At 47.4% G+C, this 15029-nt stretch overlaps 2 protein-coding genes across 2 annotated transcripts; one reads left to right on the forward strand and one right to left on the reverse strand.

Annotated features, from left to right (window-relative positions):
• Nucleotides 1-46: 46 nt before the first annotated feature.
• N7471_010273 (DNA helicase recq5) lies at nucleotides 47-2655 on the reverse strand (the record flags this gene model as incomplete). The annotated part of the gene is made up of 2 exons (XM_057282992.1): nucleotides 47-970; nucleotides 1051-2655. 2 exons carry the CDS (start codon nucleotides 2653-2655, stop codon nucleotides 47-49), a joined length of 2529 nt encoding a protein of 842 aa, XP_057131971.1.
• A 5055-nt stretch (nucleotides 2656-7710) lies between these two features.
• N7471_010274 (uncharacterized protein) lies at nucleotides 7711-9855 on the forward strand (the record flags this gene model as incomplete). The annotated part of the gene is made up of 3 exons (XM_057282993.1): nucleotides 7711-8186; nucleotides 8802-9163; nucleotides 9266-9855. 3 exons carry the CDS (start codon nucleotides 7711-7713, stop codon nucleotides 9853-9855), a joined length of 1428 nt encoding a protein of 475 aa, XP_057131972.1.
• Nucleotides 9856-15029: the final 5174 nt, after the last annotated feature.

Genomic DNA, 15029 nt, shown 5'->3' on the forward strand with positions numbered 1-15029 from the left:
AACCCTAAACCCTAAACCCTAAACCCTAAACCCTAAACCCTAAACCCTAATCACGAACGAACCGATGCCAGAGTTGACTGACCTGCCGGAATTCTTGTAGCCCAGCATCGGTAAGTCCACCACGGAAGTTCACAGTTCCACCGTAGACCCGATTTCCCGTACGAGGCGTATGGCTTGCCTGCCAGTGGAGCGCATCGGACATGCTCCCCTGAACCGCGTCGGTCTCGTCGCCATCTTCTCCCGCCGCTTCTTCAATCAGCAGTTTGGCATCCACGCCGGCAAATTTCCGCCGGGCAATACCGATCGTGATCTGCCGCCACGCCTGGACATGAATATGCTTCCCTAGAACCAGCTTACCGGCCTCAACGATCACCCGGGTCATGGTATCAGTGGGCCACGGGTCGGTGCCCTGGGACCAGAGGTAGTCTGACGGCTTCGGTCCCCCGGTCTCCCGCTGAAGGAACTCTCGAAAGGGGTTCACGATGGCAAGATATTGCGTTATAAGCTGCGCGACCTCGGGCAGCAGGAATCGGACAGGCCATCGAGAGGCGTTGTTCTGATGCCGCGACTTATAGTAGCTGAGAATAAATAACATCTGTCCGTCGTGAAGGAAGAGATCACGCGTGGTCAGCGTGGTATTCCGCCACCGTAGGCCAATAAATTCGGTCCGACGTCCGTGCTGCCCTGACCCGAGAAAGAAAGGGACCATCACGACTCGAAGAAACCGCTGGACGGCATCCTCATACTGCTGGGTCGCATCGGCGGACACGACCCAACGACCCTCGGCATTGTGGGACCAGAAGGTGCGGAAAAGGGCAGGTGTGCGGCCGACCCGAGTGATCAACCAGTCCTTCACCGGATCCAGATAGCACGCGTTTCGCGAATCAGTCAGGAAGCATTGGCCGGGGGCGGTAGCATCCCAGTTGTCGACAAGCCCATCATACGCGATGGGGGGATCTCCGATGCCGGGCTAGAGCGCCCACTGAGGCAAAGCTCGACCTCCAGCATCCGCCGAGCCTCTGCAATCCGCTGAAAGATGATCTCGCGGACGTCGGAGAGGTGAAATATCACGTCCGACCAGACCAGAGTTTGGCCATCGGCGTGCCAGCGGATTTGTGCAGGGGGTACCTCCGTCTGGCTGATGCGGAACCCGAGCAGTCGGTTCTCGAGCAGCTCCGACAAAGGACCGTCAGTGTCATTCAAAGACCATTCATCCCGGATCGCAATGATCATGGCACTCATCTCCGTATCTCTATCCTCCACGGTCTCTGCTAGCACAGACGCGAGAATCACCATTTGGCAGTCGTAGATTAACTGCGATAGGATAGACGTATAGTTCCCGATCGCACACCACGCCCCTTGGGTAGGGCTCCAGAACCGTACCGCGGCATAGGAGACGAGGACCGAATCAAACTTTCGACGCGGGACTGGGTGCTGGATAATGGCAAGGCTGAATTGGAGCACAGCCTGGTCTAACCGCGCGCACAATGCTTTCTCGTCGGAACGGTCCAACTCGGACGCGGTGAGATCGACAATCTCGCTCGCGATCTCAGTCACCTCGATCCATATCTCAAGCTGCCGGGGGCTGGGTTGGAAGAGATTGTCCCGAAGTTGTTGCTGCTCCATGACGCGCTCCCAGTAGCATACTAGTTGCTGCCAGGTAGTGATGTATCTCTGGCGCGATCGTTCATTCTGGAGACTTGAGATAGGGTCCTGGGACGTTTCTCCCCGGGCAAAGGTGTTGAGAAGCCGGGCGTTACGGCGACTAAGCTGACGCACCTCCACATCTTGGTCATGGACCAGCACTACCATCGCGGCCTCGAGAACTCGATAAATGCTCTCGCAAATGGCAAAAAGTAGCGGCTCCTGATCCTGTCGTGGCATTCGATAACTGGGACCTAGGTCTTTTACCTCCAGCCCTTCGAGGTGGACATGGATGCCGGCCCGCTTCATAAACGGAGTGACCTCGGATACATGGCGGGCTGCGGCGATTGGATTTCGCGATGGCCGAGAGAGACTCTGTTGGTATCGACGCATAATCTGGTCCCATGCATCGCCGGCGATGGGAGACGAACAAGGTTGCTCAGCAGCAGATGGTGGGGCATTATTCGGGGCATTGGCATATCGATATATATATTGAGGGGCGGGGGACGGGAGCTGGTCTGTAAGAACCACGGCAAAGTACTGTTGACATTGTTTCTGGTGGAACAGCGTCTGCAAAAAAGCCTCGTGCCAGGGAATCGCTCCCTGTTGCACAACTTGCCAGTGGTGATGTTTATTATAGTGCTGTCGGATCCGGTCTTTGCTGCTCGAGCGAAAGTCACAGTGAGGGAGGTGGCAGAGGAAACCGAGCACGGTCGGCAGGCCGCGAATCTCATTACAACCATCCTGAGGCTGGATCACCCCGGCACTGGTTTGGGCCACCGATTGAAGCTCGGGCGCCGATTCGATAGTTTGCCGCTGTCTACTCTTGATATGGTGTTTGTCGAGGAGATGGCGCGAGAGATTGGTTCGGACGTAGCAGCAGCCATGGGTCGTGCATAGAACCACCCGGCAATCCGAGAGAACTTTGAGATACGGCGGCAGCGAACTGCGGTCGTTCTCGATAACCGACTCCTGAATGGATTCAGTGGCGCTTTGACTGGATTGTGACATAGTTAAAGAACATTAAAATCGATTAATGTAGACCTACAACCCCAGAATATCGTGAACTTCAGCGTGGGTTCTCCTGAATTTCAGCGGGCACTAGTCTACTTGGGGCCTAGCGCCGGCAGCGACTTAGTTGTTCGACTGCTAAAGCTCTCCACATCTTCTCCACCTTCTACAAAAAAAATACTCTAATGGCGCCCGGCGACTCAAGTCTATTCGTTACGCATATTCTCGGGCTAGAAGGGACGCGCCGGCGGATTATCAGGCGAATCCAGGATAACTAGGAGCCGGACGATGCAGCTATTGATGAAAGGCTGCATAAGTGGGTAGAGGAGAAGATCCTGCTGTTTTCAAAATCCCCGACTGGCTGGGTGGGTATAAACTCAATGAAGCCGAAGGGATCTAACCAAGATAAATGTGTACGACTTCTAATGTTATGCCCCTTACTTCTTTCTGTTATATAGGATACTGCAGTCAACTGCTGTGAGCTATGAATAAAGGCAACACCCAGCGTTATAAGTCCTACGACACTCGATATCCTAGTACCTTGGACTTACCGTGATACCTTCTGAAGATCAATATCGTGGAGAAGGCTTGGTAATGGTGAGTAGTAAGTGGATTATAAAGGTGGATTCTGAGTGTTATGATTTCCCTATGCTTCCCTTGTGCAATATATATTTTCATGGTGAGTTTGTCGGAAGACTACAATTGTACGGTCGGAAACAATAATTTTCCACTACATCACAACCACCGGCGCTAGAGAACTGTAATTTGGCAGGAATATAATTTAATTCGTAGTGATTCATTGTGATTTCTCAAAATTCGAAAGTAGTGACTGGAAAGGTTAGTAGAGGGATTCTGAATAACGCTGTTGGTTTTCCTGAATAACAGCGTGCGCTAGTCGGTTTTCTGCCTAGCTCCCGCACTCTTAACTATGTAGGGTTTGAGAATCACGCTGTTATTCAACGTGGAATAGTTATAGGGACTGGCGCCTCGCGAACTGCCGCCGGGATTCGGTTCTGGGGAATTGCGAACTGGTGAACTGGGTCGGCTGGACTGGGCAACCGCCTGCGCTTCGTCCCACAACTTCTCCCACGCACGCTGCTGTCGCCGGGTGAACGAATACTTCGGACTGCTCCACTCGTGCGGAGCCTGTGTGCGCGCGAAAAACATCAACACCTGCTGCCACGGCATGCTGTGTTTGACGATGGCCTCTTCCACCATGTACGCCTGCAGCGGCTTGGTGGGCGTCTTATCGCGCTCGACCCGTACGGCTTCGATCTGGATGGTGTGGCCCACGCGCGCGCTGACTTTTTGGCTTATACGGGCCACGGCGGCCATGGAATCCCAAATCGCGGCCGCGGTTAATGCTGCCTCGCTGCGGTCCTCGGGTTCCGGTTGTTGGACGCACTGGACTAAGTCATCGGGGTTTAAACCGGCTAAATACACGGCCCACTGCGTGCGACGTAACCACGGGTTCGCTTCGTCCTGCTGGCCGACTTCGATGTGGATGGGTTGGTGGATGTGTTGCTGGTATAACTCTTCCATCTTGTCTAGCTCCGCGTGGATCTGGGACGCCTGCTGAACGGGGGGCTCAACTGGTGGATTCTGGTCCGTACTATGGCCCTGCACGTGAATGTAATGCCTACCCGTGCCGTGGTTAAACGCCTGTTGGTATGTCACCGTGCGGCTAAACTGCTGGACCTGCTCTTGGGCGGCTTGACGGGTTGCGATACGGGGACGACCTTTGCTACTAGCTGGTGTCCAACCGTGTGTCTTACGCCAGTGCTGTTTCATAACGTCGATACTATGAACCACGTAACCACAATCTGATTCTCGTGTACATAAAATGCCATCGGCATGCACGATTAACCCGGGAATGGGTTGATTTACCGTGGTGGGCACTTCCCAACGTTCGCACTCCTGGACTCTGTCCCACTGTTGGATGGCATGCTGTAACTGCCTACCGGTGGGCAATCCTAATCGGTGTTGGGCTCCTTGCACATGACGGCTGATCTCACTGGGCCTAACACCAATCTCACAATCCTTGCATGTAATAATGGGAAATTCCCCCGGTTTGGAAAAAAGTTGGTTTTCCATGTTGTGTGTGTGGATATATATACAAATATATGTAACAAATATCCAAATTGTATACCAAACTGGGGTGGATGAAGTGGTCAAGTTTTTCCAAAATTGAACTGGACGATAGCTGGGACTTCTAAATACCCCTGAATTTCTTCTTAACCCCGTATTCATCTAATTGAACTTTGGACTGATCAACTTGTTAACCCCAATGTTGATGTTATGGGTGGTTTGACTGCGGTCGCATATCCACATCTGCGCCCTCACCAAAAAAACTCCCGATTTCTAATCGCATAAACCTCCACTAATACTGGTCGAATTAACTATTAATTGGAACTATACAAAATTCACTACGAGGAATATAACTCCTGATAATCTGAGCATGATCCGACGCCAACTACAAAAACGAGTGGGGGTCTGAAAATTAAAGCGAGTGGCCGTGGACCCACCTTTTTTCTCCCATATAAAAATGCAAAGCCCTAATCCGAGTCACGGTGACTCCCCCTCCCCCATGGGATAGGGTGCTGGAGAAGCTGCTTAATGCAGAAAAGATCGTTATGTATGAATAAATGGCATTACTTATGCAGAAATAAGCATGTTTATCTGATACTAAAAGTGCATTTTTTACTATGTAAACCAGAATTTAAACATATGTTACGAGCCAATTCTTCGATAAAAAGAGTGCATTTAACGAGAATTCTAAACATGGGGAAGAAAGGAAAAGAGAGAGAGAAAAGAGAGAGGAGATGCACCATATAGGTGCACCACTATCACAAGCCGATTCCACCTCTCTATCACGTGACAACATGCATCCAATCTTCAGATCGTAACAAACATGCAGAAATTTGTCTGGCAGAAAAAAATAATGCTAGAAAGTCATGTGATATTCAGGCATCTTTAGGCAATTTCAGGCAGGGGGGGTCTAAATAGGTAAAGGGGGGTCCGAACATCCAAAGGGGGGGTCCCTGTAACAATCCCCCGGTTGTTTAGCGCCTGATCATCACAAAATTGGTGCACGGACCCTGCGAGGCAGAATCTCTGGGAAGTCGGCTGAAACCAAAAATTGGGTGGATGTAATGTCGAGAATTTAGGGTAGTTGGGAGTCCCATATAGTGTTGTTTTTAAGATTGGTAATCTATCAAAGGGTCGGCTAGATCAATACCAACACCGCACTATGCTATAAATAAAGGGGATTGTTGCAGGGACCCCACCTTTGGATTAATACTGATCTGATGCTCTAGCTAAGTGTGTATGAAAGTCTTATCTTCCCTAATAGCTTTGTATTAAGAGTTGAACTTGTTTCTGGCTAATAACTCTCGACAGAACTCGTGACCGTCGGAGCTCGAGGATTTTGAAGGGGTCTACGAGCTAAAATAGTCACACAGCACGGGCGACGGGTGCACGCAGAATTGTATAATCAGGACTAAGACAAACTGTATTCGAATGAACATTTGTAAAGCCAATTATTCGAGTATTCGAGTGCAGCCCTTCTCTATACTTTACTGGCCCTTGGATCAGCTCCCATTCGCTTCTATGTTTAGTGAAGCGGTGAAGGCGGTGACGGACTAGCGCGACCGCGCCCCCTGGCATTGACTCACGTCCTGACAGAAAATTCATTTCAATTACTTGCATATGTGCCCCTGGCTACTTGCTACTGAAATACCAAACCAGCTTTCTACCTCGTTCATTGCTGTTTTTTGGAGGATGAGTGATCCAGACATTCAAACACTAGGTCTTGCCGCCAAGTCAAAAGAAGAAGGAAATGCCTACTATCGGAATAATAGATATGAAGATGCTGTACGTTCATATAGGGCAGGCCTGGAATCTACAGCACACGTGCAGCAGTCTATACCTTGGAGGAGGATCCGATTTGATCTGCAGTCAAACATCGTTCAAACTTTGTTGCAACTTGGAAACCTCAATGGCGACGAGCACGAGATATTATTGCAGATGATGTCTTCAGCATCGGCCGACCTCGAACCCGCAAAGCTTGTCAAAGCGTTGTATCGATGCGCTCGGGTATACTTTGAGAAAAAGCAGTTGGAACAAGCATCGAACTGCCTACGGTGTTCTTTGACATATGATTGTCAAAATCAAGCAGTGCAGAAGTTGATACGAGATGTCCAAATGAGTTGTCTGTCCAAGCTACATGACATAGAAGCTTTGACACTATCGATTCCGCCAGATGGATCAGTTGACTCTGAAAAGCCCTGCAACATCTGTTTTGAACTTTCCTCAGGGAAGCAAATATGCAAGTTCAAATGTGGCCACCTGTTTCATCCAGAATGTATATTAGGGTGGATGACGGACAAAGAACTAGAGGTGACGTGTCCCGTGTGCAGGAAGGAATTTGTCTAGCTTTGCTGCATGTATCATAAGAGAATTGATATAACTTCAGTGCTAGCAGTGGGGTCTGACTTATGTATTGCGTTTTCTACTCTCTTTTTTTCCCCTAACGTCTCGAAAACCGATCGACTTGAATTCCAGAGTGGACGACTTAGTTACCTCGATTGACAATAGAGTATAGATATGTCTTCAACAGCCTCGTATTCCATTAATTTGGATGGTCACTTTCGCGCCATATCAATGGCCGGATCTCGATGAAGTTAGTGTGAAGGGATTCGGTTGTCAATTCACGATCTAGCATCTACCGTTCACTGACCTTGGGGAGAGGCTATGGTTGTTCCTGTGCTTGAGAAAGTTCTAGCTATGTTGGCTGTTGACCGCTGTTGACTGGATCATCTATAATTAGATACAGCGGGAGCTCCGATACCTAGGGGGTTACAAGGACTATGCTAAGTGAGAAATACTGTCTCATCTCTTCTTTCACCGCCCGTCCCTGAACCGAGCCAACGTTCTTGATTCAGGGCATATTCGCAAATGGATCTCAGGGCACCAATTTTGGAAATTGCCTTTTCAAAGACATATCGCCTTCTGTCACAATACCATTTTGACTCTCGATATCCAGCTGACAAAAAAATGACGATCGGATTTTTGAACTGGATTAACTTTCGCGACCGTGATGTCCGCCGGAAACTTCGAGTGAAAATAGTTTTTATTGAAAACTCAAGCGAAGCATCCGAGACCACCAATGATATAATTCAAAATATGATGACGCCATCACACCTGAAGGTCTATAAGGAGAGAGAGAAGGTCAAGAATACTTTCGAAGCCGAACCAATCGAACGTCTCCTGCAGATTTCTAAGATACTTGTCGACAAGGGTCACGCCGAAATGGAAAGTGGCGATGAAAAGGCAGCCAAAGACGCTTACCACGCCGCTTCATACTCACTATCTGAGTGGGACGCTCAGCGTGGTTTCAACACCTCTGGATGGGCGAATATAAGTTTTGAAGCTTTAGCTTCCTTGTGCGAGATTTATGCTCATCTTAACCAAGCTCAAGAAGCCCTCCAGGCTGCTGAGCGGGCTCTTCGTCTCGATATAGCATTTACTGAGTACCTGTAACGGGCCAAGGCCACATTGAAGCCCGGGCTCTGCCCGTGCAGGCACCACACCCGATACTGCCACGACGGCCAGCCTTACCGCCCTGGAGGACACTGTATACTATAGTTGACCGCCCCTTTATTTACAGTTCCTTAAGATCTATGTAAACAGCATGCAGACACCGTCCAATTGAATCAATTCGACTGTAGCCCCTCACATACATAGATCTTCCTCTTTCACATAGAGTACCAACGGAACAACATCGGAAAGCCCTCGAATCGACGAGGCATATTGGAAGTCTGCGAGATTGTCCGCAGCACATCGTACATCGGAAAGCCCTCGAAGAAGAGTCGAGGCACATTGGAAGCCTGTGGGATCGTCTGCAGCATATCGCATATTGGAAAGTCCTCGAATCAACGGAGGCACATCGGAACGTATACGACTCGGCACGGGAAGCATGTCGAACCAGGAAGGATATCCAAATCCCTCCCCGATGGGGTCACCACCTCAATGGGCACAAATGATGATGCACAAATTGGAAGCTCTCTCCACCGAACTCGCACAAGAGAAGCTATTACGAGCGGAACAAACTCATCAACTTGAGTTACTACGAAGCGCTGGTGCAGCGCCGGAACCCCCCGTTTAGCACCCGAAACGACGGCGAGCCACACCCCAGCGCCAACGGAATACTTAGAAGCGACTACCAGGCGTCCTCGTGCGAGGTTGCCAGACCCAGCAAAGTTCGCTGGCTCGACATCAGATTGGCCATCGTGGAAGATCACAATAATCAGTAAGCTACAAGTCGACGGAGAAGCAATTGGGTCCGCCTCAGACCAATTGATTCATATCTTTACCCGCCTCGAGAAGCTTGCATGGAAGAACACGACCGCGTTCATGCAACAGCGGAAGGATACTGCGTCCCCACACGAATTGCTAGCGTATCTAGAGCGAATCTATGGAAACCCGAATATCCAAGCCCAAGCAGCGCGTAGGCTGCACGTCCTTAAGCAAAAAGGAGACCAACCATTCTCGAAGTTCTTACCCCAGCTAGAACGTGAGTTTGCAGACGCTGGAGCGCTTGAATGAGCAGACGAGCCTAAGCGACAGATCGTTTTAAACACCCTGAACGAAACGATGACGGACGCCCTACGACACCGTGGCGTTCCTAAGACGTTCCAAGGTCTGATTGACCAGCTACACGAGATCAGCACGGACTACGACACATTAGATGCACCACGGAGCCGCGCTAAAAAGACCTGGAAACCCCAGAAATGGGAAGAACACTACGACCCCATGGACTGGACGCCGTCCGTTAGTGCGGTGAAAGCGAATCGCTTCGCTCGCGATTCACCCCCGAACCGAAGCAAAGATCAGCACCTTACCGGTAAACGCGCTGAGTGGGTCGAATCAGAAGAGCTCTACAGGCGACGTGAAGAGGGACTCTGCATACGTTGCGGACGGCCTAGCTGCCGTATCGCGACCTGCCCTCTTAAACCAGCGAAACGTCCTGAAGAGATAAAGAAACACCTTAATGCCAATAAGTCGGAGAAGAGGCACCGAAACGGTCCCGTTTCGACTAAGAAAAGCAGGAAGCGCGAGGAAGTTGCTGCGGTCACAGAATCGTCTAGTGAAGCCGAATTCACTACGGCGTCTGAATCATCCGGATCGGAAAAAGAGTAGCTCTTGTTCTCAGTCGCGAACAAGAGCTCGAAGGAGTCAAGAAATTAGAGAAGAGCACCGAGCCTCTATTCTACGTCGATGCGTGCCTAAATAGCGAACGATTCGTCAGAGGTCTCGTCGACAGCGGATGCGATAGTTACGCTACAATTAATGAAAGACTCTCTCTCTCTCTTGAACTCCCGCGCATTAGACTTCCAAAGTCTCTAATACTAGACGGCGTGGTAGGAAAACAGGGTCGAATCACACACGTTACGTGCCTTGACCTCGATATACATGGCCACAAACAGAAAAACGTATTCGCGTACGTGATCCCAAGGCAAGTCGACGACCTAATCCTAGGAAAACCCTGGGAAACGGACGTGAAACGGACGTGAAACGGAAGCGGACGTGAAACGGAAGCGGACGTGAAACGGAAGAGTTCCGCGAATAGAGGATATATCGACATCTTCTCAAAAGAAGGAACTAGAACGCGGTGTTGGAATCGTCGAGACGCATCGATTGGCCTCCAGAACGTAAAACGCCTGCAAGTGCGGAGAGCAAGCGCTCAACAGTGCGGACGAATTTGCGAAGGCGCATCGAACGACCATCGGTTACGAATCGGCCGGGTTTCGATGGCTGATATCGAGAAAGCACTACAACCGAAAGAACCAGTGGACCCAAAGACAAAGTTACCCAAGCAGTACTGGCCCTGGTTAGATGTCTTTAGCCAACGATTGGCAGACGAACTGTCCCCGAATCGCCCTGGAATCGACCATCGAATCCAGCTGAGAACCGACGACAACGGGAACGAACTTCCACCCCTATATAGCCCCTTATATAGAATAAACCGAGAAGAACTACTAGTACTGCGTAAAACGCTCACCGACCTACTAGACAAAAACTTTATCTGTGTGAGTCGATCACTAGCCGCTTCGCTAGTGCTTCTGGTACGAAAGCTAGGAGGTGGCATCCGGTTTTGTATCGACTACCGAGGCCTAAACGAGTTGATAGTTAAAGACCGTTACCTATTACCCTTAATCCGTGAGACACTCCGGAATATATCGAAGGCACGATAGTTCACGAAGCTAGACGTTATAGCCGTATTCTATAAGATCCGAGTATAACTAGGCGATGAGTATAAGACCGCGTTTCGTACACGATACGGGCTTTACGAATAGAATGTGATACTATTCGGCCTAATAGGCGCCCTAGCCACCTTCCAACGGTATATCTAGTCTTCCGCAAAGCCCAACTTTGGGCCCAAGCCCAACCCCCGGCCCACCGTGGGTTGGGCGTGGGCCCCCACGAAAGCCCACCAATGCATAAAATATCGGTCTTGGCATTCATAAAGCTGCTGAATTATCAAGGTAAATAACTATTTTTTACATGTGTTCCGGTTTGTATACTGAATATTTGGATATTACTGCTGATTCTACCTTGAAGTTTATAAAATTAAAGCAAATGTATAATAAGATTAAGCTATACTCTATATATTACCAGTAAGAATCACATTTTCATAATGTTTTGGTGGTTTTATATCGTTTTTGGTTCTTGTTGATCTTAAAGTGCTAGAAATATATATTTCTCCTAGTGGGGAGTTTGTAAATTTCCCTATGTAAGTAAAAATCCAGGTTAAAATCTCTTATAGCTGTTTAATCTAGTTATATTTAATACCAAATTAAATGTTTATTTCTCTATACTTTGATTATCCTTTTAGATACCTACTAACTTATATATTGTATGAATGGTAAAGGTTTGAAGTTCTCTATGTCCCGACCGGGTGAAATTTTTTGAGAGAGAGATTTTGGTTAATGGGCTGGGAATGGGCTATTAATGGGCTTTTGGTGGGCTTTTGGTGGGCTATTGAGGGGATTGATGGGCTTTTGATGGGCTTATGCTACTTAGTTTATATCTATCTAATTACTAACTAGCGAGTACTTTTGTTAAGTTGATATATGGATTTTTTTGTTTGCCTTGTATACTATCATAGTAAATCTATCACTTTGTAATGTATATCCCTTTCCCTTCTCTTTATCCCCTTACTACTGATATTTTTACTGATATTACAATGTCCCAAAGTCAACAGTCCGACTTTGCATCATCTTTATATGGTGGAGACTTTGATAATTTAGTTTATCTTACTGCCTCTCAGTGTCCTGCTACCCCATCTGGTAGTCAGCCTACGCTTGAGATCCCCGAAAGCTCTTTTCTTCGACCAGCAGTTCCTCTGGTCCCTCCTTCAATCTTGAACGCACTGGACCCGATCGGCGAAAGTTATACCTACTATATGACCCTATGAGTCATAACGACTGGGTGGAATGGTGGTTACAAACCGATTATGGATCTAAGAGCAAGATCGGATGGGACTCAAATCACCTCTCTTCTGTGTGGAAACACTATGTTCAGGTTGCCCATAGTATTGATGGTACTGCAAAAGTTATGTGTAAGCATTGCTCAACAATTCTTAAGCACCTTTATACTATCAAAAAAGATATTCATGGGAAGGAGGGGCGTCATGGTACAACTACTATGACAAGACACCTTAAGACCTCTGCTTGTCAAAAGGCATCAGGTCTTAATAAACAGAAGGGAGAGATATCAAAATTTCTTCAACAAATGGTATGTAAAGTCCTATTTTATTATTATATTATTAATTTTTCTCTATTAAGGACACTTCACCCAATTAGACCTCGTCCTCACCCGCACCGAGTCCCTCAAACTGGAATTGAAAACCGACCCGCATGCGGGTCGGTTCTCTCAGAGGGAATTGGGAGCCGACCCTCAACCCGCATTGCTCTGCCAAGACTTACCCTCACCGACCCGCGTCACCCGCAAATACATAATTATTTCCTAATTGAGCTGCACAAAATGGATGATTCATTTGATAAATTACTGTTATTTACTGTTGTTTTGTTCACCCTTCTCTTTACTCACAACAACTCTTCCTAACCATATGTAAATTTAGGAAATCATTATGTATATCTTATTTATAGTATACCTTATACTAGTTTTAAGGAATGAAAACACTAGAATCTAGGTTTGGGTTGTAGTGGAAGGACATTTTAGTAGTCCATGTGTATTATAAGAGAAATATATATTTCACCTACAAGTATAGAGTCTATACTTTAGCTGAATTCTACCATTTTATCTTTCCACCTTTAATTGTGAATCTCCTACTAAATTTTGTCTTACTCTAATATTAATTATAAGATCTTTTATTTAGGTTTATTAGAAACCCTTAGATTGTATAAAATATGGCTCCAAATAGTAATCAAAGATTATAACCCGGTTCAAACTAGAGTTCAAAACTACTAAGACTTCATTGCGGGTTATGAGGGTGACCCTCATATTTTGCGGGTGACTCGGCGGGTGACCCTCATAACCTGTAAACATATAGCCAATTAGCGATAAAATTGAACTAAAGTGGGTCTATAGATGTGATACATCTATCCATAGTGACTAGGATACCAAAATCTATAGTGAGTCCTGAGTCCCATCGTACATTTGTTCAAGGCCTACGGTCGCAAAAAAAAGAGTATGTCCTCGATTCCTTCATCTTTTACTCAATTACATTAGAAGGACATATAATCATTATGTCTCAGCGTTCGCTTTTCTCTGATTTACAGTCATCTCTCTATGATGATGATAGTCAGCTTGATAATACCTCATTCGACTTTACTAACGATCTATTGGTTCCCCAGCTCCAGACACCTGAACCTACAGGGAGCCAAAGCTCCTTACCTCCTTCCGATTTCGCGCGACCTTCGTTACCCCCTCCCGTCCCCGATAATCTACAACGGGTTGGTCCTGATCGTATAAAACAATACGTTCTTTGGACAATGGAAGATAATACCGACTTTACAGCCTGGTGGATCCATACACATTTTGGGAAGCAGAAGAAAGTAAAGTGGGATGGGAAACATTCCGCCGAATGCTGGGGTAAATTCGACCAGGTAGCCGATATTCGCAATGGGAAACCTTGTGTGATGTGTAGGAATTGCAACCGAGTCCTTGATCACCCAGGAGCTGGCCGTGGTGGAACATCTTCAATGAACAAGCATATTGAGGGGGTTAATTGCCGGAATGCCAGTAGAAGGCCAAATATCAAGAAGGCTATGGAACATGCGGTAAGACTATTAAATCCATATAGTCTATTATATTCTAACTTATATACTAGGCGAGTAGTCCTACTACTAAGCCAGTATCTTTCTCCCAGGATGGATGGGAGCGATCGATTCTTAGGTTAATCACTACGTCTCGTCTCCCTTTCCAGTTTGTTGAGCATATAGCCTTTCAGGAGGTTATTTCTTATGCTCGACTTCCCGCAATACCCCCCCAAATACCATCTTCTAAGGTCATAAGACGTCGGCTTAAGGACTTTGTTCTCGAGGCACAACAAGGCGTTCTTCGAAAACTTCCCCCTAATGCTAAGCTATCGCTTGCATTAGATTGCTGGACATCGCCATTTCAACAGGCTTTTATGGCTGTAACAGGCTATTTTCTTGACCAAGATTGGGAGTATCGAGAGATCCTTCTTGGTTTTGAGCCTCTTTCTGGATCTCATTCTGGTGTCAATCTTAGTGCTAGTGCTGTTTTGATGTCACTTCTACAACAACACGATATCACAAACCGTGTGCTCGCTATCACAACAGATAACGCCTCAAACAACAATACGCTGATATCGAGTCTCCAAGACTCAATTGACTCACTTGAGATCAATAATGATTCAGCTATTATCCGAGTACCATGTATTGCACATGTGATCCAACTGAGCCTTAATGATCTTCTTGGCAAAATGAAAGCAATACCAACAAACAAGACAGCTGAGTTAGATTGGTATGAAGGCCGGGGTAAATGCCCTCGCAAAGGTCCTTTGACAAAACCATCTAAAACGCTTGAGATTATCCATACTCTAGACAAGGTAAGACTTTAGCCCTAAATCTACACTTAACGCTAACCTTAACACTATTATAGATTAGGCAACTAGCAGTTTTCATTAATGCAAGTCCACAACGGCGGGATTCATTATATAAGCTTCAGTCCATAGAACCAAAGCTTGTACCAATTCAAGATGTGAAGACCCGCTGGAACTCGACTTTTTTGATGCTCCGACGTGCGAAAAGGCTCCAACCATTTCTTGAGCCATTCTGCAAGCAATACCAGATGGACGAGCTTGTGATCACTCGCGAGGAATG

This window comes from Penicillium samsonianum (genome assembly GCF_028829775.1).
Source record: "Penicillium samsonianum strain IBT 33392 chromosome Unknown utg000006l_segment0_segment0, whole genome shotgun sequence".
Taxonomy (NCBI): domain Eukaryota; kingdom Fungi; phylum Ascomycota; class Eurotiomycetes; order Eurotiales; family Aspergillaceae; genus Penicillium; species Penicillium samsonianum.